The following is a 26,866-nucleotide window of genomic DNA, read 5'->3' as shown; positions in this document are numbered from 1 at the left end:
GATTCACCCAAAATTTTCTGCATTGGGGGTTGTCATATAGTACTAATTTTTTATCATTATCCATAATGATTTTGTATAGAAAATTAGGTTAGCAAAGACATAGACATGTCGAATCTTTGCTCTTTGTTTTCCAAGTTAAAGTTGTGAGGAACCCATTTACCCTCCTTCTGAATTTTTCCGAATTGGTATAAACGATGATATACGCATAATTAGGTAACTCCGAGTTATAATGCAAGCTCCTGTTGAATAGAATTTTTTTCAATATAGTTGCTCGAGTTTCCTGTTATCAAACTTGTGTCGATGATTTGAACGTTCTTAATCCGAAAGATCAAAATCTCCATTCCGAAAACTCTGAATAAGTTATAACTTTAGTTCCAATCAATATTTTTCAACAATTTTCTTTAATGCAAGTTTAAAGTTTTAGTAATGTGACTTAAATAAACGGCATTGTCGAAAAATATTCTACTGTAAAATTATTTAGGGAAAACCATTAAACAAAAACAAAGATTTGTACAAAATCCATTCTTTAAATTAAATTATATTTTTGTAACAAGAAGCTTTTGAGATCTTTATAATATGGTATTTTAAAGCTAAAGAGTGGTTTTAAGTTATAGCATTAACATTTCTTTTGAAAAATATAATCATATAGCGATAAAAAGCTTTATTTCCCAAGTAACAAGCTGATTTTATTTGTCGTCATTTTAACGTTAAAGTGTCGTCAAAGACGTTATTTTGACGTCAAAATGACAAATTACGTCAGCTTGTTACCTGGGTTCAATGCCGTTTGAGTTCTAGTTGAGCTTCCAAACTGATCAACGCGAGCGCGCGCGTAATGATCGATAAAGATATTTCTAACAGTTTTCCCTTCCTAACCCAAACCATCTATCTCATGCTCTCTTCGTGCAGCAAATAATCGAAATTTCGTACAAGGTGTTTCTAATCCAGTGATGTGTTTAAAAGTTATTAATGGTTTAGTAAAACATGTAATAATTGCCATTAAACTTGAATCATCTCATTTGGTAATAATAAAACGTGTAATACAAGCTTAAAGATAAGATATTGACATTGTTGAGTTGAATCTTTCACATTATCTCGGGCGTTGACATTAATTCGAGCAAAGAAATGTAAATAAATACGTTCTAAATTGAAATCTTATGTGATTGTACAGACAACCTTACACATAAAGATCGTGTTAAAATAATCGAACGTTTTCATTCAAATTTATTTGCTTAATTTCGAATCGTTTTTCCTCAACAGTAGCATTGAAACATTTGTAAGAGTGACGGTATTACAATTATACAATTATAAAATTAAATAATTATACGACCAAAAATAGGAGCTAATTTAAAATAAATTTTATTTTATATTATAATTGGAATTTAAGATTTAGATATAAGAATATGTTGAAATATGCGATATAAAATATTTACACTGATTAAGATAAAATCGTTTCTTTACATTTTTCAACATGATACACTCATATTTTACATGATATTTTAGCAAAAGAAAATTTAATCACATCATCAATTATACGTTTGAAAACAAGCGTGCATGACACAGCAACTTGGTATTAATAGAACTAGTATCTAGATATTCTTAGAACTAATAAATTATTAATTATTACATAAAACTGCACTCGATGACAATTGACGCTAATTGTAAGAGCATACACACCGAAATATTTATACAAGTGTAAAAAAAACTTTTGCAATTACAACATTCTTTAGGCGTTTATTTTTTTTTTTTTTATCATCATATATCGAAAGCATGATGTATTAAACGATCTTTGTTTTTTTATATCTTTGGTATAAAATTAACTAAAATATATTAAAACGGTTTAAGATTTACGTAAAATAGGTTGAATCGATAAATATAAATATTCGTGCGTTACTTGTTTCAGATTATTTATGAATTTTCTTATTAGTTTATTAATTTTAGGCAATCACAGATCAGAATCTCGATTAGTTCGATTTTTGATGTTGCAAATTTGTTTTGGCAATTTTGAGGTCAAGGACCTCAAAATCAACCTCAGGATCAAATGATTCGACTCTTCGTGGTTTATTTTCAACATTGAAAGGTAACTCTTATTTTTGGTCTTAAGTTCTTCCGTTGAATTTTTGTCTAATAAAATATAAATGTGAGCACATATCTAACTGACGTTTTTTTACGTCATTTTGACATTACAATAGCACGTTTGACGATATTTTAATGTCAAAATAATAGCAAATAAAGTCAACAAGATCACCTGATAACTGTATACTGTACACGTGCGAATGGTCTACAAAATATTATATCACTTCGTGAGTAAAAAGTCAATCTACCAGAATGGCGATATCTTTTATTTCTTTTCAAAATGTCTCTTATGGTTTACTACATCAATCGTTATTCATTATTGAAGCAGACATAATAACAAATTAACAGATAGCAATGATTAAAGTTACATAAAGCTTTAGACATTCTGACGTCTCTATCACGTATGTCGCGTCGTACATAAACAACATAAACACTATATGTATATATAACAGTCGTATTTTGAAGAAACCCACTTTATTTTTTTATTTCATCGGCCAGCAACGATCTTGTCGAGCAACCATGTTGTTACTGATACTTCTCATATCTATGCTGACATCCACGAACGCTGAATCGTTAGAGAGTGTGATAGATAAAGTACCGAAATTGAATCCATCAGAACAGATATCAAACATCCCGACATGTTGTTACCTCAAACTCCTGAGGATGCAAAGCTTAATACGGTGAGTGAAATCATTCTTTATTTTTAATCAATAAAAATTTGTGTATTTAATAGAAAGCAAATTTCAGAAATATAAGCAATTGTTAGAATACGTCACCTAATAACGAAGATAATAGAAGTAACCATATTGTAGACAGTATCCATAATACTCTCTTCTCCTCTAAGTATTACATGAAAACAAAATTTGATAACTAAACTAATATTAATTGTATGTGCATACACAATGGGAATATTTATTCAAGTGTAAAATAAATTTTTACGATCAAAATATTCGTTGGAATGTTTCTTTTCTTCTGCCATCACCCATCAATCGTGACGTCTTATTCGACCTTTGATATCTTTTTATACTTTTGGTTTAATATTTACTATGTAAAATATTTGATCAGTAAATATAAATATTTGTACGTTTATACTTGTTTTAGATTACATATGAATTTCATACTTAATTGAGTAATTTTAGACAATCTTCGATTTCTAATCTGTTCGATATATCTTTAATGTGTGAATTAAGGTGTGGATTTAATTTGGCGATTTTAAGGTCAAAGATTGCAAAAAATTCGATTATTCCGATTATTCGTGATTTACTTTAAAGTAACATTAAAAGACTCTTTTCAGTAGTTTTTGTTAGACTTTTAATCCGATAAAACATTAATGTGCGCACATTTGAATGGCAACTTTTTCCTCAATTAGATCTTGTTTGTTAGTTATTCAACCCAATAAAAAGTAAATGTATGCACTTATCAAGGAATCAATTGAGCTGACGTTAATTGTCATCGTCTGACGTCAAACTCACATCTTCAATCACATATTAACGCCAAAATAACAATAATGTTAACCTGTTACCTAAATATTGTATACATCTACGTGCGAATGTCTACAAAATACTGTATCATTTCGTGAGTAAACAATCAATCCATCTGGCCGGCGATAAGATTCATGTATCTTTTCCTTCTTTTTTACAATATCTTTTACGGCATCATTTACTTACTACGTCGATCGTTATTCATAAGTGAAGCAGAAATTATAATAAATTAACAGATGGGCTATGGATAAAGAAGCCCCAGACACTCTGACGATATTTGTCATACATAAACGACAGAAACTCTATACAGTAAAGTCTCCTTAATTTTCGCCCCATAATCTTTGCATTCCTTCACACGTACTTTCACAAACACTAATATCGTACCTCGTCCTTTTACAGAATACCCTCACTGCAGTATGAGTCTACCAATCACCGTGTACTTTGCTCGCGCAAGTACTCGGTGATTGGTGGATTCGTGCTGTGGTGAGGGTATTCTATAATTTTGGCATTCCGCTCTTATCGTCCCATCGGCCAAAATTAAAGAGACTCTACTGCATATAAAACAGTCGCTTTAAAAATATAGTCTACTTTATCCTTTCCGATTTTATCGACCTGCCATCTTGTTGGACAACCATGTTGCTGTCGATATTTCTCGTTTCCTTCCTGGCATTCGCAAATGCTGGATGGTTGGATGGCGTGTTAGATCTAATCCCGAAATTGAAACCAGCAGAAAAGATACCAGAAATGCTGAATCTGTTAACAAATACGTCTGAGGATGCACTGCTTACCACGGTGAGTAAAGTTATTTCTTTCTTAAAAGTAAAAAATAAATAAAAAATAAATTATAAATTGTAAAAAATAATTTTTATGTGTAAAACACGTATTTCTTAAATCAATTGTTTTTGTATTTGTTTGTTAAATAAATAAACTGATAACAGAAGCATTTAATATACGTATAATAAACATATAAAATATATAAATAAAGTATTTTTAAAATATTTAAGGTAGACTCGGCAATATTAAAATTAGAGAATAAGACGTAGGAAATGCGAGTCAAACGCGGTAGTTGGTGCGTCAATAATAATAGTACACGTATTTCGCTATTAGTACATAAATATGCATACAAATATCGAACGCGTTTCGACTTTCCTTGAAGTCATTATCAACGATTCAAAATTAATGTTGTATTAAGAGCTGTGTAGAGCAGTGATTGCGTTGACTGACAGGAAAAACGAGACTTCTATTATTCAGCATGTTGTCTCCGACTTAAAAGTAAGAAATTGATAAGCCGTAACGTCGCTTCCACATGTTCAAAAATTGAAAACAGTGATCCATCAATGTTGACAACCATTGATGGACAAACCGAACGATCATGTCGTAATCTGTGGCGAGCAGTGGTAATGAATTATCGAAAGTTATAAAATAAGATTATCAAAGAACTCACCAGCGACTGCCAAGAACAAGGCCTTTAAATTGACGTCAAATATGTAAGACAATAAATAACACAGATCTTCAAATGTGAACGACATTATAAGTCGGACATAAAACCAAATAAATATAATAAATATAATAAATAAGAGCACAGAGGTATTCGATGTTTCTTCGTCAACGGTACAAACACAAGTTTATTTGGAAATTATTTATTACATTTATTATATTTATTTGGTTTTATGTTCGACTTATAATGACGTTCACATTTAAAGATCTGTATTATTTATTATCTTATATATTTGCCGTCAATTTAAAGGCCTTGTTTTTGGCAGTCGCTGGTGAGTTCTTTGATAATCTTATTTTATAACTTCCGATAATTCATTACCACTGCTCACCACAGATTACGACATGATCGTTCGGTTTGTCCATCTTGGTTGTCAACATTGATGGATCACTATTTTCAATTTTTGAACATGTGGAAGCGACGTTACGGCTTGTCAATTTCTTACTTTTAAGTCGGAGACATGCTGAATAATAGAAGTCTCGTTTTTCCTGTCAGTCAACGCGATCACTGCTCTACACAGCTCTTAATACAACATTAATTTTGAATCGTTGATAATGACTTCAAGGAAACGCGTCCGATATTTGTATGCATATTTATGTACTAATAACGAAATACGTGTATTATTATTATTGACGTACCAACTAACGCGTTTGACTCGCATTTCCTACGTTTCATTCTTCTATTTTAAAATATTTTTATTTATTCTATAAGGAATGTTTCATAATAATAGGCATAACTTTAGAAATAAATTTTATTATTAAAAAAAAATAATTAGAAAAGAGTTTGTGTATATTATAGACCAATTTTCAGATTATGTATTTAAATATACAAAGAGAATTTTATTAATATTGAAATGAATAGTAGGCCAAATTAACGAGCAAATTTCATTTTAATGGTTCTAAGAATTTGTTTACTTTAATGAAGTTTACATACACATATAAATATTCATTAACGTGACCACATGTTTCAACGCTATTTGGTCCTTTTCAAAGTCGCTAATACAAGATATCAAACTAATCAAAGAATACAAGAGCTATACACTTGTATCTTGCTTGTATTCCATCCTTTACTATCGCTCTACATTTACATATCATGAAATAACCATTATGTCTTTTACATTTCCTACAGTAAAATTTTACGTAGATGGTAATACACGATCGCCCTACTTGTACATGAAAAAATTAATTCAATTCACAATATTTTTGTTAATATTAACAATAAAAAACCCTAATTACAATACAATATTAATACAGCAAGGTAAATAACAAAGTGGTTAAGGCAAACTATCTTTATTCCTTCTATTTTTACTGACTGCTGCGGCGTACATCCTGCGGTGTAAATACCGACTTTACCCTATACATATATGATTACATATAATCACATAAAATTTTTTTTCGGAATTATTTGTTAAAATGTCTATCTTCTATTTGTAAACATGCTACTGTGTTTTGTATTGTAAGTTATTTACATTAATTAATTTAATAAAATTTTAAATTAGTAAAATAATTAGAAGAATAATATTCTTTTAATAAAATTTAAAAGTAATACAATTTTTACTAACAAAAGTTAAAAATAGTAATTTTACACACACACACGCGTGCGCGCGCGCGCACACGCACGCACGCACGCACACGCACACGCACACGCACACACACATATATTCATATGTACATCTCAAAACTGACCTTTATAGTATACATAACATTTTTGCATTATTTTTGTATCTTAAATTTATTTTTAAAATTATGCTCACATATTATAAAACGCCTTCTATAAATTATTTCATTTTTTTTTATTATTTGTTATATTTTTATTGTGCGTTGTACATAATAAAATAAATTGAATTTAATATTAATTATATTTAATGTAACGCATTGTAATGTAGTCTCTTGTTTCTTGCCAATCACATTTAATTCTATATGATGTGAATAAATTTAAATTAAAAAACTGTCATTTTTTATTATACAGATGGAACTAATAAAAAAATACGGTTATAATGGTGAGCTGCATAAAGTGACCACTTCCGACGGCTACATTTTGGAACTACATCGGATAACAGGACGATCTAATTCTACCGACTCAAATGCACAAAAACCTATTGCGTTTGTGATGCACGGTCTTCTATGTGACTCATCAGTTTGGGTTCTTTCGGGCCCTGAAAGAAGCTTAGGTAAAATAAGCATTACGTAAAATGTCAGAACACTTTAGTTTTCCAGTGATGGGAAATATTGTTGTACAAAATTATTCATAAATTTATATTTAACAATTTAAAATTGCTTTTCTAGATAAAAAATTAATTTAAGAAAGAATTTATTTTCCGATCATAATCATACAACGGACATAAATTAATAACTTTCTGAGAATGTGTAAACATATATTTTTATTTCAAATAAAATAAATTTCTTAAAATAAAATATTAATACATTTTGTGTATGTTCAACCGATTGTACAAAAATTATCTTTATTTTGAAATTTAAATTTGAATATTTTACATTATATTTAAAACTAGTTTAGAATTAATTCAGAAAAAAACATTTTTCTTTATTATTATGATAAAGTTACAATATTTGTTATATTCTGAAATTGTAATTTTAGCGTTTATTCTGGCGGATGCGGGATACGATGTGTGGCTCGGTAACGCGCGTGGCAATCGGTATGCTCATACCCATGCAAATCGCAAAATCAAGGATAACGATTACTGGAACTTCAGGTGAGAATTATTGATACACGTGTGCGTTTGTACGACAAGTAAAACAAAAAAAAATCATAAATCAGAAAAACACAAAATGTTTATGACATTCATACATGATTAAAGATAACATTAAAATCACCGCAGTATCATCGAGTGTCATCGTATAATGTGCGTAAAAAATATGCAAGATAGAAATATTAATAGCTTTAATCTAATCTATCAAGATAAGGAAAAGAGAGAGAGAAAGAGAGCTTAAAGTTAAACATTAAACCGCACATATAGATTAAATCGAACACGATTGATTTACTTTCTTATCTTGTATACAGACTAATTATCCTCATGTTCAAAAATAAAATTTCATAAAAGCGATAACGTAATTGTAACAGGTGTTCAAAATTGTATTATACCTATTATAACAATAATCAGATTCTAAATAAACGTAGGATAACATCGGCAAATCAAGATAGTTTAAAGAGCTTCTTGTGTTACAATTATTTGAGATTTCTTTTGTTTAGTGGCCAAATTGGAATTAAATTTCTTTTTAGTGACAATGTCGAAGTCTATTTTTAAACAACTAATAATTATAACAATTAAAAAAATATATTGATAAAATATTTTTTACTTAACTTCAAACTTTAATTAGAAATTTAACGTAAAACTTGATAAAGTAATAAAGTACTAAAACATTTACGTTAAATTAAAATTGTCTCGAAATTTTTCAACAAAGTATAAATATTTATTGTTTTCCGCGTTTTATTAACAAACAAATAAGGAGATGATAATCAAGAAAAGAATCTTAAATGTGTATTTATCTTGAAAAAGTGTTTTAATAATAATATTATCTCGTCAGAAAAGAATTTAATCGTTTATCTTCGATCATTTGATTACGACAAACACTTAAAAGACGTAAAGAGATAAAAATCAATAGATAAAAATCAATGTTCCTATTCATAAAGATAGAGATCTTTATGAATAGAAATATAGCAAAATAAACGCACATATGTACGCAAGTTGCTTATATAAAAATAATGTTTTCCGAGCGTTAATACTTTGCTGTCTTTTTTAAATGAACGTATGTACATACAATGTATTCTGGTTGCCTATTACAGTTGGCACGAAATCGGCACGCTTGATCTTCCAGCGATGATAGATCACATTGTGAAGACCACCGGCCGTAAAAAAATGTTCTACCTAGGACACAGTCAAGGTACCACCACTTTCTTCGTTATGGCGTCAGAACGACCAGAATATCAGGAGTATATTGAGGAGATGTACGCTATGGCTCCGATCGCTTACTGCGGCAGGATGAAGAGTCCTCTTTTACAGATTTTGGCACAGTTCACCATTAGCGTTGATGTGTGTAACTTTTAAATTAAAGGAAATATTAGCTTCTATCAATTTCAATATTTCCCCTGTGTCTGACAGTTTGAACTTGTACTATTGTAGCGATTCTGGGATAGAGTCGGTTATCATGAATTCAATCCTGATAACGTCTTGACAAATGCAGTTCAACAATTGATGTGCGCAGAAAAAGCTGTTACTCAACCCATATGCTCAAATTTGATGTTCCTGGTGACTGGATTCAACGTTAAACAATTTGATCCGGTATCTCTTTTTAATGCCAACATATTTGCCTAAACGTATTTTATTTTTCAAGCATACTTTTACTATACATGTATAGCATTACTTCCTTTAAAGCTTTTTTTAAATTAGTTTAAGCAAGATATAATCAAATTTACATTAAATATACGATATAAATGTACAAAAAGTTACAATATATTATTTTATCGAACAATATATACATTGTTAAGAATCGGCAGCAGAATTTAATGTAATGTTAATGTGACGGAAGCAAATTTTAAGCAGATGCATTAAGAACATTTAATGTACACTTAATGTAAATTTAATATTGTCAAAAGTGCACTAAATGCATATAATTTTCAGTTATAGATTCATTAAATTTAATGTCTAACTTAAAAATACATTAAACTTTATGATATTTTTAACAGTGTAGTGATTTTTCTGATTATAGTTCTGGTTATAGTACTTTCTATTATATTAATAGTAAAATAGAATTGTATAATATTATTTCGCAACGTCAACTTTAAGCACTAACTAGGAATTATTAATTTTAATTAAACACTTATTTATAACATTACAACATTAATTAATGTAATTAATATATTTCCATTACTATTATCTCCTAGGCTCTTCTACCGGTAATTTTAGGACATGTTCCTGCTAGTGCTGCAACGAAGCAACTTCTTCATTATGCTCAACTCATCAAGTCAGGTGAATATTTACTTATATTAATAAAAATTTTGAAAGTCGTGTACTGATTGAGTTACAATACCATAAAAACTTTTATTTATATAGATACTTAAATTCATATCATATAGAATTAAATACAAAAACATAAATAAAAGCACTTTGATCCATAAAATTAGACATACATTGTGTAAAACATGATAATATTCTTGTATTTGTTTATATACAACACATTTTAGTGATATTGCAGCAATATTGCAATATTTCAATAATATTGCTGTAACACTGCCGATCCGGTAAAAAATTTTTTACATATAATTACATATAGTTATACATTGTTATATATAATTATATTTCAAATATGCCTATATAGTAAACCACATATAGTAATATATAATTATATAATAGTATATAATTATATACAATTATACATAATTTTTATATATAATTATATGTAATCGTAATTGTGTATAATTGTATAATGTCTACATGAAATTATGTGCAATCATTAATATACAATTATATATAACTATATATAAATTTATATGATTTTATATAAAAATCATGCATAATTAAGTATATGTATTTATACAATTATATGTAATTACATATTTTTTTAAATATATGGACATATTTGATGAATAATTATGTATAACTATATATAATTATATATAACAAAATATAATTATATATAAACAATTTTTACCGAAAAAATATTCTATGCTTTGTATTATGTAGTTACTATATTAAATTTTTATGTATAGTTCTTACACCAATGCAGAATAATGCAAATGACCAAACTCGATATGTAGCTCATACATTACGTATATAAAGTTCAATTTATGAAACACACATCGTAACGTCCATCATATGTTAAGTTCCTAAATATTATTCGTAATAATAACAGCAAATCTGTCAACAGGGACAGTTCTATTACCGGGAAAGTTTAAACAATACGATCACGGACTGATCCAAAATAAAAAAATATATGGCTCATCAACTCCACCGATATATGATGTAAGCAAGATCAAAGCACCGGTCCATTTATACTACAGTAAAAATGATTGGTTAGCAAACGTCAAGGTTCGTATTTCTGTACATATATTAGTTCATTTATCTTGAATATCATCGACGCTTGTTGAACCAATTAGGGTACCTTTTTATTTGATGTTTCAATCACAGCTACTAGCTTTAATTTAGTTCTTCATTACTTCTCATATCTTAAATTGCCAGATATCCATCAGTATAACTATCTAAATTGTCTAAATTAAAAAAAAAATGTATTATTAAAATATAGTTTTCCTACTCGGAAATTCGTTCTAAAAGTCGCAACTTTCGATTGAATGAAAAAAAATTGCCAATTGTAATTCTAATATTGAATTGGACTATCAAAGTAATGCTCCAATTCAGCATAAGAGCTATGATCACATTCCCTGTTAATATTTAATTATGACGAGTTAGAACAATCGAGTTTCTTCTATTAACTTTAAAGTGATGCTAGAATCGTTTTAAAGTTAATAGAAGAAACTCAATTCTTCTAAGCAACAAAAACATTATTTTAGACAAGTTATACTTCGTATTAGTTTTACAGAAATAGAATTATTAAATTGTACAAAGAGACACAACAGCGCCAAATAAACGCGTAGCGTGAGATCACTCCCTATATTTATACCGATGCGGTAACTTTTGAACATGTGAGATTATCAGAACTGAATAACAATTGAAGTGATTAAGTTTTTCGTTTAGCATCGCCAAGTTTTTTTATCCTAAAACATTTTTTGTATATACTCCTTCTAAATGGAACAAATTAAAGACTTTATACTATTTTAAAAAGTACATGTCAATTGAGTTAAGTAAGGACAAAATAGAGAAATAAAAGATATTAGGAATAAGAAAATTACAATTTTAGTTTTCTCAATGAATATTAAATGTAACGCGCAATGGATACGAATAAAACGCAAGACATGAATGTGCCGTACATACAAGACGTGCAACATAATTTATAATTTATCTATAGTATTTATTGAGGAAACCTAAAATTTTAATTTCTATTCCTAATATCTAATATTTCTCATTTGTGCGCAGACCTTAACACAATTTTATAATATTACATTTTTAAGAAAAATTAAAAATATTTATATTTGGATCTTTTTTGTACAACAATTTTTTTTATTGATTAGCACATACACTTAGCCCTTGTGTTTACTTTTTCTATCTTCTGTTAGTAAAAGTTTTTAAATATTTTTATTCGTATTATTTGTTTAAATGTTAATAAACGTTTTATTTATATTACGATTTTTTCCTAGGATGTGGAAAAGTTGCATAGTCAGTTAGGCAATCCCTCCGGTAAGACCTTAATAGCAGACAAGAAATTTAATCATGTGGACTACATGTGGGCCATAGACGTGAAGAAGTTTGTGTACGACCTGATACTCGCTGAAATGAAGAAAAAATTGTAATGAAATGATTCTATTCCTCGAAATTTCTATAAAGATTAATTCACAAAATTGACGAGGAATTTGCCTTTCTCGTTGACAGGATTGTTTTGTCTCAAGATCAATACTTGGGTCCAATATAATTCAATATGTACCGATTTTTTTAAGTTATCAATCTCTTATTAATGCGTTTACGTTCTTATAAAATATTTTGTCTATGAAATGTCTTTGAAATATAATACGTATACTTGACATTTTGTACTTATCTTATAAATTCCTATTTTCTTGTATTATACATTTACAGCATTATTTATTTTTTTGTTGTTTATATTTTCATTTATTACTCATGGCCGCCTTTTTTATATCATTATCTTTCTGATATGATGTATTTCAATAATAAATAAGGAACAAATTTCTTTAAATAGAGTTAAATAAAAATTGACCGATAAAAATGTCAAATATAAGAAAAGAAAGAGGCTCTATTTATCAAAGTAGACATTGGTGCCCAATAATAATTTTTAGTGAATTTTACAATTTCCAGTTTGCGTAAACTGCACACCGAATATTTGTCGGTCCTGAACTGAAATTGAATAGATAATATTACAAATTAAATTAGCAAACGATTTCATACTACTATGGCCACAGAGGCCATAATAATATAAAATTGTTTGACAATTTAAGTTCTGATATTGCATTAACACTGAGTCTCGTCACAGAACGTAGGGAAGTCCAGATTTTGATGATATTTTTTTGTTTTAAGGTACTCATTAGTATCAGTATTATAAAACTGATTATTAATTTAAATTAATTGTCCATTTAATTTGTGATATTATGTATTCCAATTTTAATTTAGAATCGTGTTTTAAAACCGTCAAGTATACCGTACGCAGTGTGCGTAACAGAAAAATGTAAAATTTCAAGTAAAAATTATTATTGGGTTCTCCGCACAAAAACATTTGTAAGATGTTACGTTGTGTTAAATATAAACATAAACCCGTATTTATAAATAAATAAATAATTTGGGCCAATGTATACAGTAATCCGTGACGTAAGTGTAACTATGTAACGTCTTGTGTTCTAGTATACGGAGGCTCTGAAGCATCAAGATTTGTCTTGACCAAAAAGTTGATTTCCCTTCTCTTATGTTTAATACTTTAATACTTTTATATTAAACACAACCGGTAATTTTCATTTATTACTGTTTCAATGTTCTTATATTTATATTATATCGCCCTAAGCTTTATACAAGATAGTTATTAAGTTAAATGATTTTAAGCGATAATTTTACACTAATTTAAAGCAAAAAGTTTATAAAACCATATATCTGAAACAATTTAGTTTTAAATTCATATCAGTCTAAAGTTGTTACAAACAATGTTAATTTTATTAAATTTTTACACAAAAAAAAGAATCTTAAAAATTAATTTATTTATGGAATATAAGATTTATTTTATTTAAATAAATTCTTTATTTAAATATGACAAAATAAAATTTTGTTCCTAGTAAATAAACCATCTATTTTATTTTTGAAATAGGTGTTATTAATTAAATATTTCTTTGAAATGTATTATTTAGTTGAAGATATCAGACCTAATTGTTGTGAATCAAAAAATGTTTAACAAGTAAATTATATTTAATTAAATGTTTTTTATTTTTTCTCGCAATTTAATTTTATTGAAATTGACAATTCTATTATAATATTAAAACATATCTTTGTATATTTTATTTCCTGATAGAAATGTATATGCAGTTTGCCTAGACACTCGTTCAGTTATTGTTTAGTATTACTGTATTCTCATTAGTTAAAACAATACAGCGTATATACGTTAATACTTTATACATTATTTTAATATAAGAAGACTTGATAGTGTCTAAATCAATTACTCATACGTTTGGACACAAATATGAAGAAAACCGGATATTATTAAAACCAATGTTTCTAAATTTATATGATTTAAAGTATTGAATCAAAGAAGCATTCAATAAAAATTACACTAATAATTGCAAGTACATATACAATAAGATATTTATAAGAGTACGATAAATTTTGCTATATTAAAATATTCATTGCAAATTGGAACGCTTCTTTTTTTTGCTAAAGGAAAATGAAAAATCAAAAGTATAGAAAAGAGGAGGAAAGCTTTGCACAGTGGCAATTACATAAAAATTTCCACATATAACAAATCAATTTATTTCTTAAAAGTAAATAGCTGTTGCGTTTGTTATAAAACGCAAATAATAGTTAGAATGTTTTTTACTGTTTGCAACAATGCTGCAAGATCTTTGCAATCTTGCTATTATCTTGCATTGTAATATTTATGTATATTACAATAATGCCTACAATATTGCAATTTTTCTGCAATGTAACTGCAAATTTCTATGCTACATGTGGCCACTTAGCAAAGTTATATCGAATTACAATTGTTTTCTTTCATTTATTGTTTATATAGAAAAGAATTCTCTATATATAATAAGTCTTATAAGACTTATTAGGCGTCTAAGGACTATTAGCCCTTTTCACCAATCTTCGTTAAGTTAACCAATATAAATTAGTCCATTAGAATTGACCAATCGCATTGCCGGTTATATAAAATAACAAATATCATTTTACATAACAGACAATGCGATTGGTTAATTTTAATGAACAAACTTGTTGGTATGAAAAATGCCCTAAGGGCTAGTTTCACAACCTCCGGTTAACTTAACTGACCGGTTAAAGTGTCAACCGTAATTGATTATTTCTGGTCAATTTAACTTGACGACAAATACGATTGGTCAATTCCGATAAAAATATCAGGTGATTAAGTTAATCGGAGATTATGAAACTAGTTCTAAGTGAATTGACAAATTTCATTTTCCTTTAGTACTAAAGTGACACAAAAATAACTTTTTATTTCTATTAAATTATTATTAATATTCGAGATGTTATTATAATATCTGTTTGCAAGATTGAGAATACTTCATTAATCCAATTGTTTTAATTTGTAAGAAAAATACCGATTCATAAGAAAAATACCGATTTCTTTCAAAGAGGTGTTTCACTCTCTAAAAGTAAAAAAAAACACGTATTAAAAAATACGTGTTTCTTATTTTAATCCGTACTACAACATATTAAAAGCTCGTCAAAATTTAAAGACAACACTTTTGTATTTTTCCTCGTTAGACTAAATATTGTAAAAAAATATAGGGTAAATCGGGGGAAGAAATCACTTTGATTATAATTTTTTCACACATTAAAAATTAAATTAAACTAATTGTACATAAATGTGCACTGAACTGCTGGGAAGCAGTAACTATGTAAAGAAATTCTGATACTAATAAGAATCAGTAAAAGTTTTAAGAATACAAAAAAATAAGTCATAAAATATGCTTCTTATAATATTTAATAACGCAATAACTAAGTTTTATGATTACTTTAAAACCAGGTAACTGTTGCATAATTTCAAGCCGTGTTTTTTTTACAGTTACACATGTTTAAGCATAGATTATATTTTGTAAAATCGTTATACATTCCCGCCCACAGAAGTTCGGACAGTTTGTTTATTTTTTAAAAAAAACTTAAAATACTTTCATATTTTTATAATTTAAACTTAATTATCTATTCTAGATAAAAAAACATGCAAATTTCTATTATGTCATACTATTAAAATAATTGTAACATCTTTCTTCATAGGAAGTAGTATCTTACCCATATATGTTGGGAAAGATAATACCAGTTTTGCAGGAATTAAATAATTTTTTTTCAAAAATCTGGAATATCAAAATTTTAAAAACTTTATTTGTACAAATAAATAAAGGTCTCAAGAATATTATATTAATTTTTCGTTGCTTAATTCCATAATATGATGAAGTTATTCCAGAAGAAAAGCTTAAATATTTTCCAAATAAGCAGACAATATCTTTTAAATACTTTTTTAATAAAATTGTATTTAAAAAACATTTTGAAAACATTGTCTGCTCATTGGGTTTCTCCGACTTACTATATAAATGGAATAAGCCTTACAAATAAAAATTGAAATAAATTGTGACTATCTGCTCCAATTTCTACGCGGATTCCGTATTTGTGCTGTCTGCAATACTTTAATCCACTATTTTTAATGTAATATATATTTTCTAGTTACATTTTTATTTAAACAAATAACAGAAAAGTTATTCCAAATGCTATTCTGTATTTGCGAAATTAGTAAAAAAAAACTGCAATTTTATATTTGTTTATATAAATACTGAGCTTTATGGGGGTATTCTCATGTTAAGATCAAAATTTTAAGCATACTTTAGGAATTTTTTTTATAAAGAAAATAAAACGCAATTTTTTTAATCTTTTTATATGTTATTACTTGCATCTTGTAGCTTATAAAAAAAATTTTTTGGTCATAATTTATTAATATTTTGTGTATGCTTTCTGAAGTCAAAGATGGTGCCTTAAAAAAAAGCATTGTCAGCGGTGCAAGTGATTTCAGCTCACACTGTCATCTGAAATAAAAAAGTAAAAAAGATTCTTAATCTGTATGCTTGTCGCTATCGCAGGTACCAGAATTGGTCATTTTTATAAAAAAGAAACAAAATAGCGGCCATTTGAAATTTTGAAGCAAAAAATCACAATTTTTTCGTGTTTATTGGTGGTCAAAAAAATTAGAAATTTTCATTAACAAAAAGCAATTCTGGTACCTGCAAGAGCCAATCATATGTAGATTATGCTCAAAAAATTTCAGGCCAATCGGTTGGATAGTTTTTTATTAATCACCTGCACCGACCAAAAAAAAGTGGTTTCGAGAAAAACGCGTTTAAAGTTTTCTTAGTTGATTTTTCGAAGAAAAAATATACTTACACTAATCGGCTATGCCTGTTCCATACAATAGGCCTTCAGCTTCCTCAAAGGCATCGTTTTCTGCCCTAGCCGCCCTCAAAGCTGCTCTGGCCTCTTTTGAAGCCGCAGTGCTCCGCCTTTGTTATGCGCGCTTCGTCGTGCGTCTCCATGAAATTTATAGCTTGCGGACTGATTGTCACACCCATAAGTTCCATTATTTTAATTGAAGGTTTAAAATCTTCATTAAAGATGCATGCTGCCGTAATTGTGGCAATTTCTAATATTTTATTTCTAATATTAATTTCAAATGCATTTGTAACTAAAGGGCTAGAATTAATTAAAACTTCTTGACAAGGATATTTCACACAAAGTTGAAAACCCAATCTTCGCTGTGCTTTTTTTAAAAATTAAATGTCACCATCACGCTTTTTACACTTTAATAAGTTTTGTAATGTTGAAAAAATCAAAGTAAAACTTATAATGCAGTAATGCTAAAAGTAGGATCAACATTTGCTTCAAAATCGCCAGCCTGTTTTAGTTTCTTGGTTGAAGTACTAACAAAATCGGTGTCTTTTTCGGCAGTATGTTGACTTCCTCGAAACGATCTTTTTCGTGCAGGTGCTCCTTGACGTCTAGAACTTTTTCTCGATGATTTTCTATCTATTTTACTCGATCTTTACTCCTCGAATAGCAAATGCCGAAAACTGGTTCTAAAAGACTTACGTTGCGGTAAGGTCACACACAAAGAAAAATAATCGTTGTATACTAACACAGGTTAAGGAAGAGTCTTAGGTAAGATACACATACAATAGGCACAGATATACTAAGAATCCCAAACGGTCAAAAAGGGGAAGTTTCAAACACAGCGTCGCTATAGTAACTGCCGCGCGCTCGGCGACGCGCTCACTTTTACGGTCTACAACTCTGGAAATAATTATACATATTTCATTTTTTTAATAACGTATATTGATCTGATCTACCAGTTATATACACATATCAGCATAAAGTGTTCACAGGTCATCATGAGGAATCAGTTTGCAGCGATCACGGAGGTCAAGCAACGTTCACCGGAGTCGCGACTTGGATGGGTGACCGCTTGGAAATTCCGAAAAAATATTCCCAAGATTTTTTTTGACGAAAAATGTTTTTTAAAATGTTACACGAATATTGTTTTGTTCATTGGAATTATGTGGTGTAATAAAATTTATGTGAATATTTTGGAAAAATGAGATGTTTTAATGCAATATCTCAAAAAGCGGACATCTTAATGTTGCTGCAATCTTCCAGCAATGTTGCAGCAATGTTTCGCAATCAAAATGCAATATTACAATGTTTCAATGAAATCATTCTGCAATGTTCCTGAAATCTCTCTGTGCTGTATGGGTAGTTATATGGTAGCTCGATCGAAGGGAATTATAAGTCGGGCGTTCTAATCACGCGAATGATATTCAAATAAAAAGACAGATTTGCCTACAATCGGTATAAAAATATTATCTTTTTTTAATAAATTTAAATGTAAATTAATTTAAGTATGTAAAAAAGATATTAGGTACACATATCCGGCGATTTTATATTTGTATAAAATCCGACACGATATGACGGATATGTGTGATATATTTTGTTTAATTAAATATACACTGAAAAAATCTTAAATTTTAATAAATACTTATTCAAATAGGATTAATGAAATATTCACTTGTGGCACACAAGTACCGTAAAATTAACACTTTTTGAAAAAGCAGCTGTAGTTTCGAATCTAAATATTATGTAATGCATGCTAAAATAGCAGTATTGTAAGCGAAAATAATTTTATTTGTATCGAGTGACGGGGCTCTTCCGTTTATGCTTCGGAACTGTTAAACCTTTCTTTTGTTTCTATTGCTGGGTCAAAGGGTTATGAGGCCGGTAGTTGCAGTCAGGTCATACTCTAAAGCCTAATGCACAATGAAAAACACAGGCAATAGAAAAAAGGAATAAAACAAGCAACAAATTTCAATCTACGAGAAGCAATGCACGTATCAATGTATCGATCCTTATTCCGTGTTCCCTATTCCTATTGCCTGTGCTTTTCATTGTGCATTCAGTTTGACAGTACGTAATTGTAATTCGACGAGTCAGGCGAGCATATCAGGTTAAATTAAAATTAAGTTCGAATTAAAGTTAAATACGGGATTTTAACTTATTTTTTTATTGAAAACAAATATGTTATAGAGTAAAGTCGGTATATACGCCGTAGCTAACGAAAATTTAATTTATCAATTATTATTTACTATGTTTAAGGAAAATAAATTATACAAACAAAAGCTCCATACTGTTTACTATTATAAAAAAAATTTTAAATATGAATTATTTCTTTTCTTATACTTGAAAAAGAAACTTAAAAAAAACTCCTTGCATTTTTATCATATAAAAAAATGGCGGGATTTACGACTACTCATGTATAAGGTACACGGCGCATCGATAATTTACAAATAACATTTACAAATATATAACGACTTACAATGATATAACGAATAAAATAATATAACGACTTACAAAATGTGTTTACAAAGTTTATTAGAGAATAAGAACAGTGAATATGTATACAAAGTAATAATAATGCAATATTGAAGAAATTAATATGCACAGACATCAACAGAGTGCAGATATGTGCACATTGTGTCCTCAACATAGTGCTCAACATAGGGCAAGTGCTGCTTTCCAATCACTCAGTGTTTGTATTGCGGCATAAATCCGGCTCGCTGAAAAAGCCGTATATCTTAAGCAAATAGAATATACAAGATATTAAACTAAATAAAGAATACAAGAGCTATATAGTACACTTGTATCTTGCTTGTATTCCATCCTTTACTATCGCTCTACATTTACATATCATGAAATAATCATTGTGTCTTTAATTTTATATTTTCTACAGTAATCATTTTACGTAGATGGTAATACACGATCGCGCTACTTCTACATGAAAAAATTAATTCAATTTACGATATTTTTATTAATATTAACAATAAAGAACTTTAATTACAATACAATAATATAGCGTAAAGGCATAACAAAGTGGTAGAGCAAACCATCTTTATTTCTTCTGTTTTTTCCGAATACTGCGGTGTGTTACGTCCAGAATTCTCGAAATAAGTCTCTCGAGTCGGTTGGCAGGTAGAGACTTAGAGAAATAATTCGAGCGAGGTAGGAAGGACGGAACAGGCCTAATCTCTCGCACACATGTCTCCGGGCGAGTGCGACGAGTCGAATGCGTCAGGTGAGTCAGAATGTAGGTCAGGTGTCGAGAATGACGACCTATGACTCTCATTCAGACTCTTGCATTCGTGTAGTCCTTATTTTGCGTAAACGAATCGAATCGCTTTTACGCGGGATCGGACTAAGTGCAATTTTATCGGAGCGGGAATTAGAGGTGAAGTAAAGAAAAATGATTGAAACTAAGAATTACAATTTATTTTAACATAATAAAAGAAATAACCAATTACAATGATAGGTGATGACTAAAATAATAATTATTAATTTGCAAATGACATTTTTGTTAATAGAGAACATGTATAATAAAAAGAAGAAAAACTTTATGTTCTTAAAAAAAAACTTAAATTCTAATTGGTTACATTTGTGCTTAACGGGATATAAGTGTGCATGTGTAGGTGTATTTTATGATCAAGGGATTTTTAGTTATCCAGGTAGGCTTTGGAGCGAGTCGAAGATTTCTTCAAATTCATTGAGTACTCTTCGATTCGCTTCGATATTTTCATTTACTATATTCTCTACCTGTTCGGGAGTAAATAATGAATCGGAATGCGGGTTTTCTCGGGGAAACTCTAGCGCGGGGGAATATGGATCTTCCGGAGGTCTTCGAACAGGTGAATCGGAATTACGATGAAAAAAAATCGGGGGAAGGTGTGGGGGGAAAATCTGTAGGAGAAAAGGTTGAATCCCGAGGAGATGCTAAGGGCTCTGCAAAAGGATCGAAGGTAGAAGACGGTGACCCTGGTGGTTGTTTAAAATCTGGTTCTACATGAGATCCAGGAGAGTAAGAGGGGGAAGGATAACGACAGGGGGAAAGAGAGTGTGATTCGGGGGACGGATTTGAGACTGGCGGAGATGAGTCGGTCGGTTCGTCGGAAGTACTCAAATTAATTAGAGCGTTAGGCAAAACAGAAATTTTTGCTCGCTGATTGCGTAATTTTCCGCAGAGCGATAACGATGCGCCAAGCCTCCGGAGCTTCTTATTTCGGCGATTCCGACAGTTCTTAATGGCTCTTCGAGTTTTACGGTCAGGGACTCGCTTACGCACTAAAATGAATTTGAGAATTAAGGCAACGTTCTCTCTTTCTTATAAAGGGAAATAAAATTTATATTACAACTTCTTGAAAGAAGAAAAAAGAAAAGCAAAAGGAAAAAGTTTGAATTAATAAGAGGAACGGAATTCTTCGTTTCCGCTGGAAGCAAAGAAAACTGCGAATTCAATCGAACGAGAGTTCGATTGTATCCAGCAGGGAATAAGGAGAGTCGCGGACCCAATCGCGAGAGCTCGATTGTATCCTGCGGGAAATAAAGAGAGTCGTGGACCCAATCGAAAGAGCTCGATTGTATCCTACGGGAAATAAAAAGAGTCGCGGACCCAATCGAAAGAGCTCGACTGTATCCTGCGGGAAATAAAGAGAGTCGTGGACCCAATCGAAAGAGCTCGATTGTATCCTACGGGAAATAAAAGAGTCGCGGACCCAATCGAAAGAGCTCGACTGTATCCTGCGGGAAATAAAGAGAGTCGTGGACCCAATCGAAAGAGCTCGATTGTATCCTACGGGAAATAAAAGAGTCGCGGACCCAATCGAAAGAGCTCGACTGTATCCTGCGGGAAATAAAGAGAGTCGTGGACCCAATCGAAAGAGCTCGATTGTATCCTACGGGAAATAAAAAGAGTCGCGGACCCAATCGAAAGAGCTCGACTGTATCCTGCGGGAAATAAAGAGAGTCGTGGACCCAATCGAAAGAGCTCGATTGTATCCTACGGGAAATAAAGAGAGTCGCGGACCCAATCGCGAGAGCTCGATTGTATCCTGCGGGAAATAAAGAGAGTCGTGGACCCAATCGAAAGAGCTCGATTGTATCCTACGGGAAATAAAAGAGTCGCGGACCCAATCGAAAGAGCTCGACTGTATCCTGCGGGAAATAAAGAGAGTCGTGGACCCAATCGAAAGAGCTCGATTGTATCCTACGGGAAATAAAAAGAGTCGCGGACCCAATCGAAAGAGCTCGACTGTATCCTGCGGGAAATAAAGAGAGTCGTGGACCCAATCGAAAGAGCTCGATTGTATCCTACGGGAAATAAAAGAGTCGCGGACCCAATCGAAAGAGCTCGACTGTATCCTGCGGGAAATAAAGAGAGTCGTGGACCCAATCGAAAGAGCTCGATTGTATCCTACGGGAAATAAAAAGAGTCGCGGACCCAATCGAAAGAGCTCGACTGTATCCTGCGGGAAATAAAGAGAGTCGTGGACCCAATCGAAAGAGCTCGATTGTATCCTACGGGAAATAAAAAGAGTCGCGGACCCAATCGAAAGAGCTCGACTGTATCCTGCGGGAAATAAAGAGAGTCGTGGACCCAATCGAAAGAGCTCGATTGTATCCTACGGGAAATAAAAGAGTCGCGGACCCAATCGCAAGAGCTCGATTGTATCCTGCGGGAAATAAAGAGAGTCGTGGACCCAATCGAAAGAGCTCGATTGTATCCTACGGGAAATAAAAGAGTCGCGGACCCAATCGAAAGAGCTCGACTGTATCCTGCGGGAAATAAAGAGAGTCGTGGACCCAATCGAAAGAGCTCGATTGTATCCTACGGGAAATAAAAAGAGTCGCGGACCCAATCGAAAGAGCTCGACTGTATCCTGCGGGAAATAAAGAGAGTCGTGGACCCAATCGAAAGAGCTCGATTGTATCCTACGGGAAATAAAAGAGTCGCGGACCCAATCGAAAGAGCTCGACTGTATCCTGCGGGAAATAAAGAGAGTCGTGGACCCAATCGAAAGAGCTCGATTGTATCCTACGGGAAATAAAAAGAGTCGCGGACCCAATTGAAAGAGCTCGACTGTATCCTGCGGGAAATAAAGAGAGTCGTGGACCCAATCGAAAGAGCTCGATTGTATCCTACGGGAAATAAAAAGAGTCGCGGACCCAATCGAAAGAGCTCGACTGTATCCTGCGGGAAATAAAGAGAGTCGTGGACCCAATCGAAAGAGCTCGATTGTATCCTACGGGAAATAAAAAGAGTCGCGGACCCAATCGAAAGAGCTCGACTGTATCCTGCGGGAAATAAAGAGAGTCGTGGACCCAATCGAAAGAGCTCGATTGTATCCTACGGGAAATAAAAAGAGTCGCGGACCCAATCGAAAGAGCTCGACTGTATCCTGCGGGAAATAAAGAGAGTCGTGGACCCAATCGAAAGAGCTCGATTGTATCCTACGGGAAATAAAAAGAGTCGCGGACCCAATTGAAAGAGCTCGACTGTATCCTGCGGGAAATAAAGAGAGTCGTGGACCCAATCGAAAGAGCTCGATTGTATCCTACGGGAAATAAAAAGAGTCGCGGACCCAATCGAAAGAGCTCGACTGTATCCTGCGGGAAATAAAGAGAGTCGTGGACCCAATCGAAAGAGCTCGATTGTATCCTACGGGAAATAAAAAGAGTCGCGGACCCAATCGAAAGAGCTCGACTGTATCCTGCGGGAAATAAAGAGAGTCGTGGACCCAATCGAAAGAGCTCGATTGTATCCTACGGGAAATAAAAGAGTCGCGGACCCAATCGAAAGAGCTCGACTGTATCCTGCGGGAAATAAAGAGAGTCGTGGACCCAATCGAAAGAGCTCGATTGTATCCTACGGGAAATAAAAAGAGTCGCGGACCCAATCGAAAGAGCTCGACTGTATCCTGCGGGAAATAAAGAGACTGAGAGTAATAGAGGGAGAAAAGGAAGGGTAGTGCAATAATACTGAATATATGAGTGTTTTGAAAAATATAACAAATATCTTATGAGAGAGAGAAGGTAGTCTTATGAAGAGTAAAAATAAAAAAAATAAAAATAATGGACGGTTGAGACTTACTGTTGGGTGAAGTTTTGAAGGTGCGAACGATTTAGTGGTTGGCAGAGCGGATTCAGCTTACAACGGCGGACGGTTGGTCGACGGTTGGCACTCAGAGTGTTCGGATCTCACAATGCCGCGTCGAATTTAAGTACGATGAATACGAATCCGAACGTCACAAACTCGGACATATAATGTCACGGAATGTGCGCCGGATCGAACTAGAGTGAATCGCGAAGCGAAAAATGAGCGATTGATCAGAATGAAAAAAGGTGCGGTATGTGCCCGTAAGTGACTGTAAATGATTGTAAGAAAGTAAGTAAGTGCTCGCGAGCTCCGAACCTCCTTCCTTTTATACCTGATTCTGCCTATGGTTCCTATAGGATTTTAATCCGCAGGTGTACCGTCTCTTATTATTGCCCACGCCCTACCTATTAATTGCGCGACAAGTGTTTCGAGTCGGTGAGGTCAATCATCCGCGTTTCAACGCTTGCTTCCGCCCAAAATCGGCACGTGTCAAGAGTAGACCAACCGTATTGACTCGACCGGACAATTTTAGCGTATCCGCGCGATTAAGATAGGCCATCTTTTCGCAATTTTTCGGTTGCTTGGCTGCATCGACTTCGAAAGAAAAGAATTGTTACTCCGCAGGACGTAACAGGTGTAAATACCGACTTTAACCTATAGTCCCTTCATAATAAATTTATTTTTACATTTTAAAGAATTTTTAGAAAATTAACGTCAACTTCCAATAATGTAGATATTGTAGATTAACTTTAATTTTAAGTTAACTTGCTATTTTCTTTTTTCAAATTTTAAGAAGTAAATAAGAAGTAAAAGATAAAGAATGTGTGAACGACACATTTTTTGAAAATGTAAAATTGGATATTTAATCGTTGAAATTAAGCATCCGGAGACGTGTGAGCATTAATGTAATTTATTCGAATTGTTTTTAAAGATAACTCAAAGTGAAGTAAAACGTTCAAATTAACTTAGATGAAGGTTTTTAAAATTAAATAGTTATAAATTGCGTCTCTCTTTCACGAACATCGCCTATATTTTTATTAACCCTTTATCAATTTTGTTGTTGAAAAAGCTGAATAATACTGTAACAGTGGAGAATGAAAATTAGTAGAAAAAGTAGAAGATGCAAAATATGCGTATCACATTTCAAATAGACAAAATATTTTATAAAAACGCAAACACATTAACAAGAAATTGATAACTACTTCATATCAAATTATATTGAGTACAAGTATTTATCTTAAGACAAAATAATTCAGCCGATGAGCAAGTCAGTTCGTCAAATTGTGTGAATTCATAACCGTAGGAAATGTGTGGAATAGATGTTGACAATCATTATAATTTCTTCTTCATTTCACCTAGTATCGGATCATACACAAGCTCCCTCACATCCTTGGCAAACACATAATCCACATGATCAAATTTCGGGTTTGCTATTAAGGTTTTACCGGATGGATTGCTCAACTCGCTGTACAATTTTTCCACATCCTACGAAACAATCATAAAATAAATGAAAACATTCGCGTAAAAGAAATAAAAAAATTTTTTTAAAAGCGTTATATGTGTTTTGTGTGTGTGTGTGTGTGTGTGTGTGTGTGTGTGTGTGTGTGCTTGCGTGCGTGCGTGCGTGCTTGCGTGCGTGCGTGCGTGCGTGCGTGTGCGCGCGTGCGGACGTGCTCCTCAACAAAATAATATATCAAGAAAACACAAGTAGTAATATTTTTAATCCTCCTTAAAGCGTAACCCATTTTTTTATATCTTAAAACATTTTTTATTTGCATTAAATCTTTTCATTTTGTGCTTCCATCCTCTCACTCGTTTACGCTTGACACAGTAGATAAGTGAACTCCAACTCGTAAATGTGACAAGGAAATTATTTTCTAAAGAGAGAGATAACGTTTCTTAATTTGAAATTTTAAGTTTTGAACTTTACACATATCTCCGCTCATAGTTGTACATAGAAGAGAAATAAAAGCTTTTTTATGATATAATTTGAATCCAAGTTTTTGAGACTACTTAGAACTTAATTGCTTATTGAGATCTTATAATCTCGAGTGTTCGTAAATCACAATGTACAGATACACGGATGGTTTCGTGCTGCGCATTCACTTGGCGCAAAACAGTATCGCGTTTCTTAATATACTTTTATTTGACATTTTAACGTCAAGATTAACAGAAAGAACTCGATTTTTTCAGCTTGTCATTACAATTGATTGTCAACAACGAGTACTTTGACGTTCCAATTTCAACATTAGAATGGCTGTCAGCTCTTTACAGTTGAAAATTCTGGCTTTATGAATGAATCTCCGGACAGGACAATCAGATCCTTTTTTGAGAAACTTGTATAATTTAAATAGTACCACAGCAACAATTTGTTGTCGTATTGAAAACTTCGGGGGACGTTTTTTCTGTATACAATGTTTTACCAACAAGAATAGATATCATTAGAAATGCTTTCCAGCTACGCAACACAGGCGACGCTGTGCAACACAGTAAATCATTTTATCCTT

At 31.7% G+C, this 26,866-nt stretch overlaps 1 protein-coding gene and 1 long non-coding RNA gene across 2 annotated transcripts; one reads left to right on the top strand and one right to left on the bottom strand.

The window, feature by feature from the left end:
- Window positions 1-3,829: 3,829 nt before the first annotated feature.
- Window positions 3,830-12,753, top strand: LOC105193237 (lipase 3). The gene is made up of 8 exons (XM_011157609.3): window positions 3,830-4,346; window positions 7,018-7,219; window positions 7,645-7,759; window positions 8,851-9,097; window positions 9,188-9,346; window positions 9,949-10,033; window positions 10,932-11,092; window positions 12,316-12,753. Exons 1-8 carry the CDS (start codon window positions 4,188-4,190, stop codon window positions 12,466-12,468), a joined length of 1,281 nt encoding a protein of 426 aa, XP_011155911.3. The 5' UTR covers window positions 3,830-4,187; the 3' UTR covers window positions 12,469-12,753.
- A 4,062-nt stretch (window positions 12,754-16,815) lies between these two features.
- LOC120357742 lies at window positions 16,816-17,324 on the bottom strand. The gene is made up of 2 exons (XR_005574765.1): window positions 17,273-17,324; window positions 16,816-16,917 (listed from the first exon to the last, which is right to left on the bottom strand). It is a non-coding gene; the product is annotated as an uncharacterized LOC120357742 (long non-coding RNA).
- Between the last annotated feature and the right edge of the window lie 9,542 nt (window positions 17,325-26,866).

Source organism: Solenopsis invicta, chromosome 5, assembly GCF_016802725.1.
Source record: "Solenopsis invicta isolate M01_SB chromosome 5, UNIL_Sinv_3.0, whole genome shotgun sequence".
NCBI classification, from domain to species: Eukaryota; Metazoa; Arthropoda; class Insecta; order Hymenoptera; family Formicidae; genus Solenopsis; species Solenopsis invicta.
This window is presented reverse-complemented; position numbering and strand designations above follow the sequence as displayed.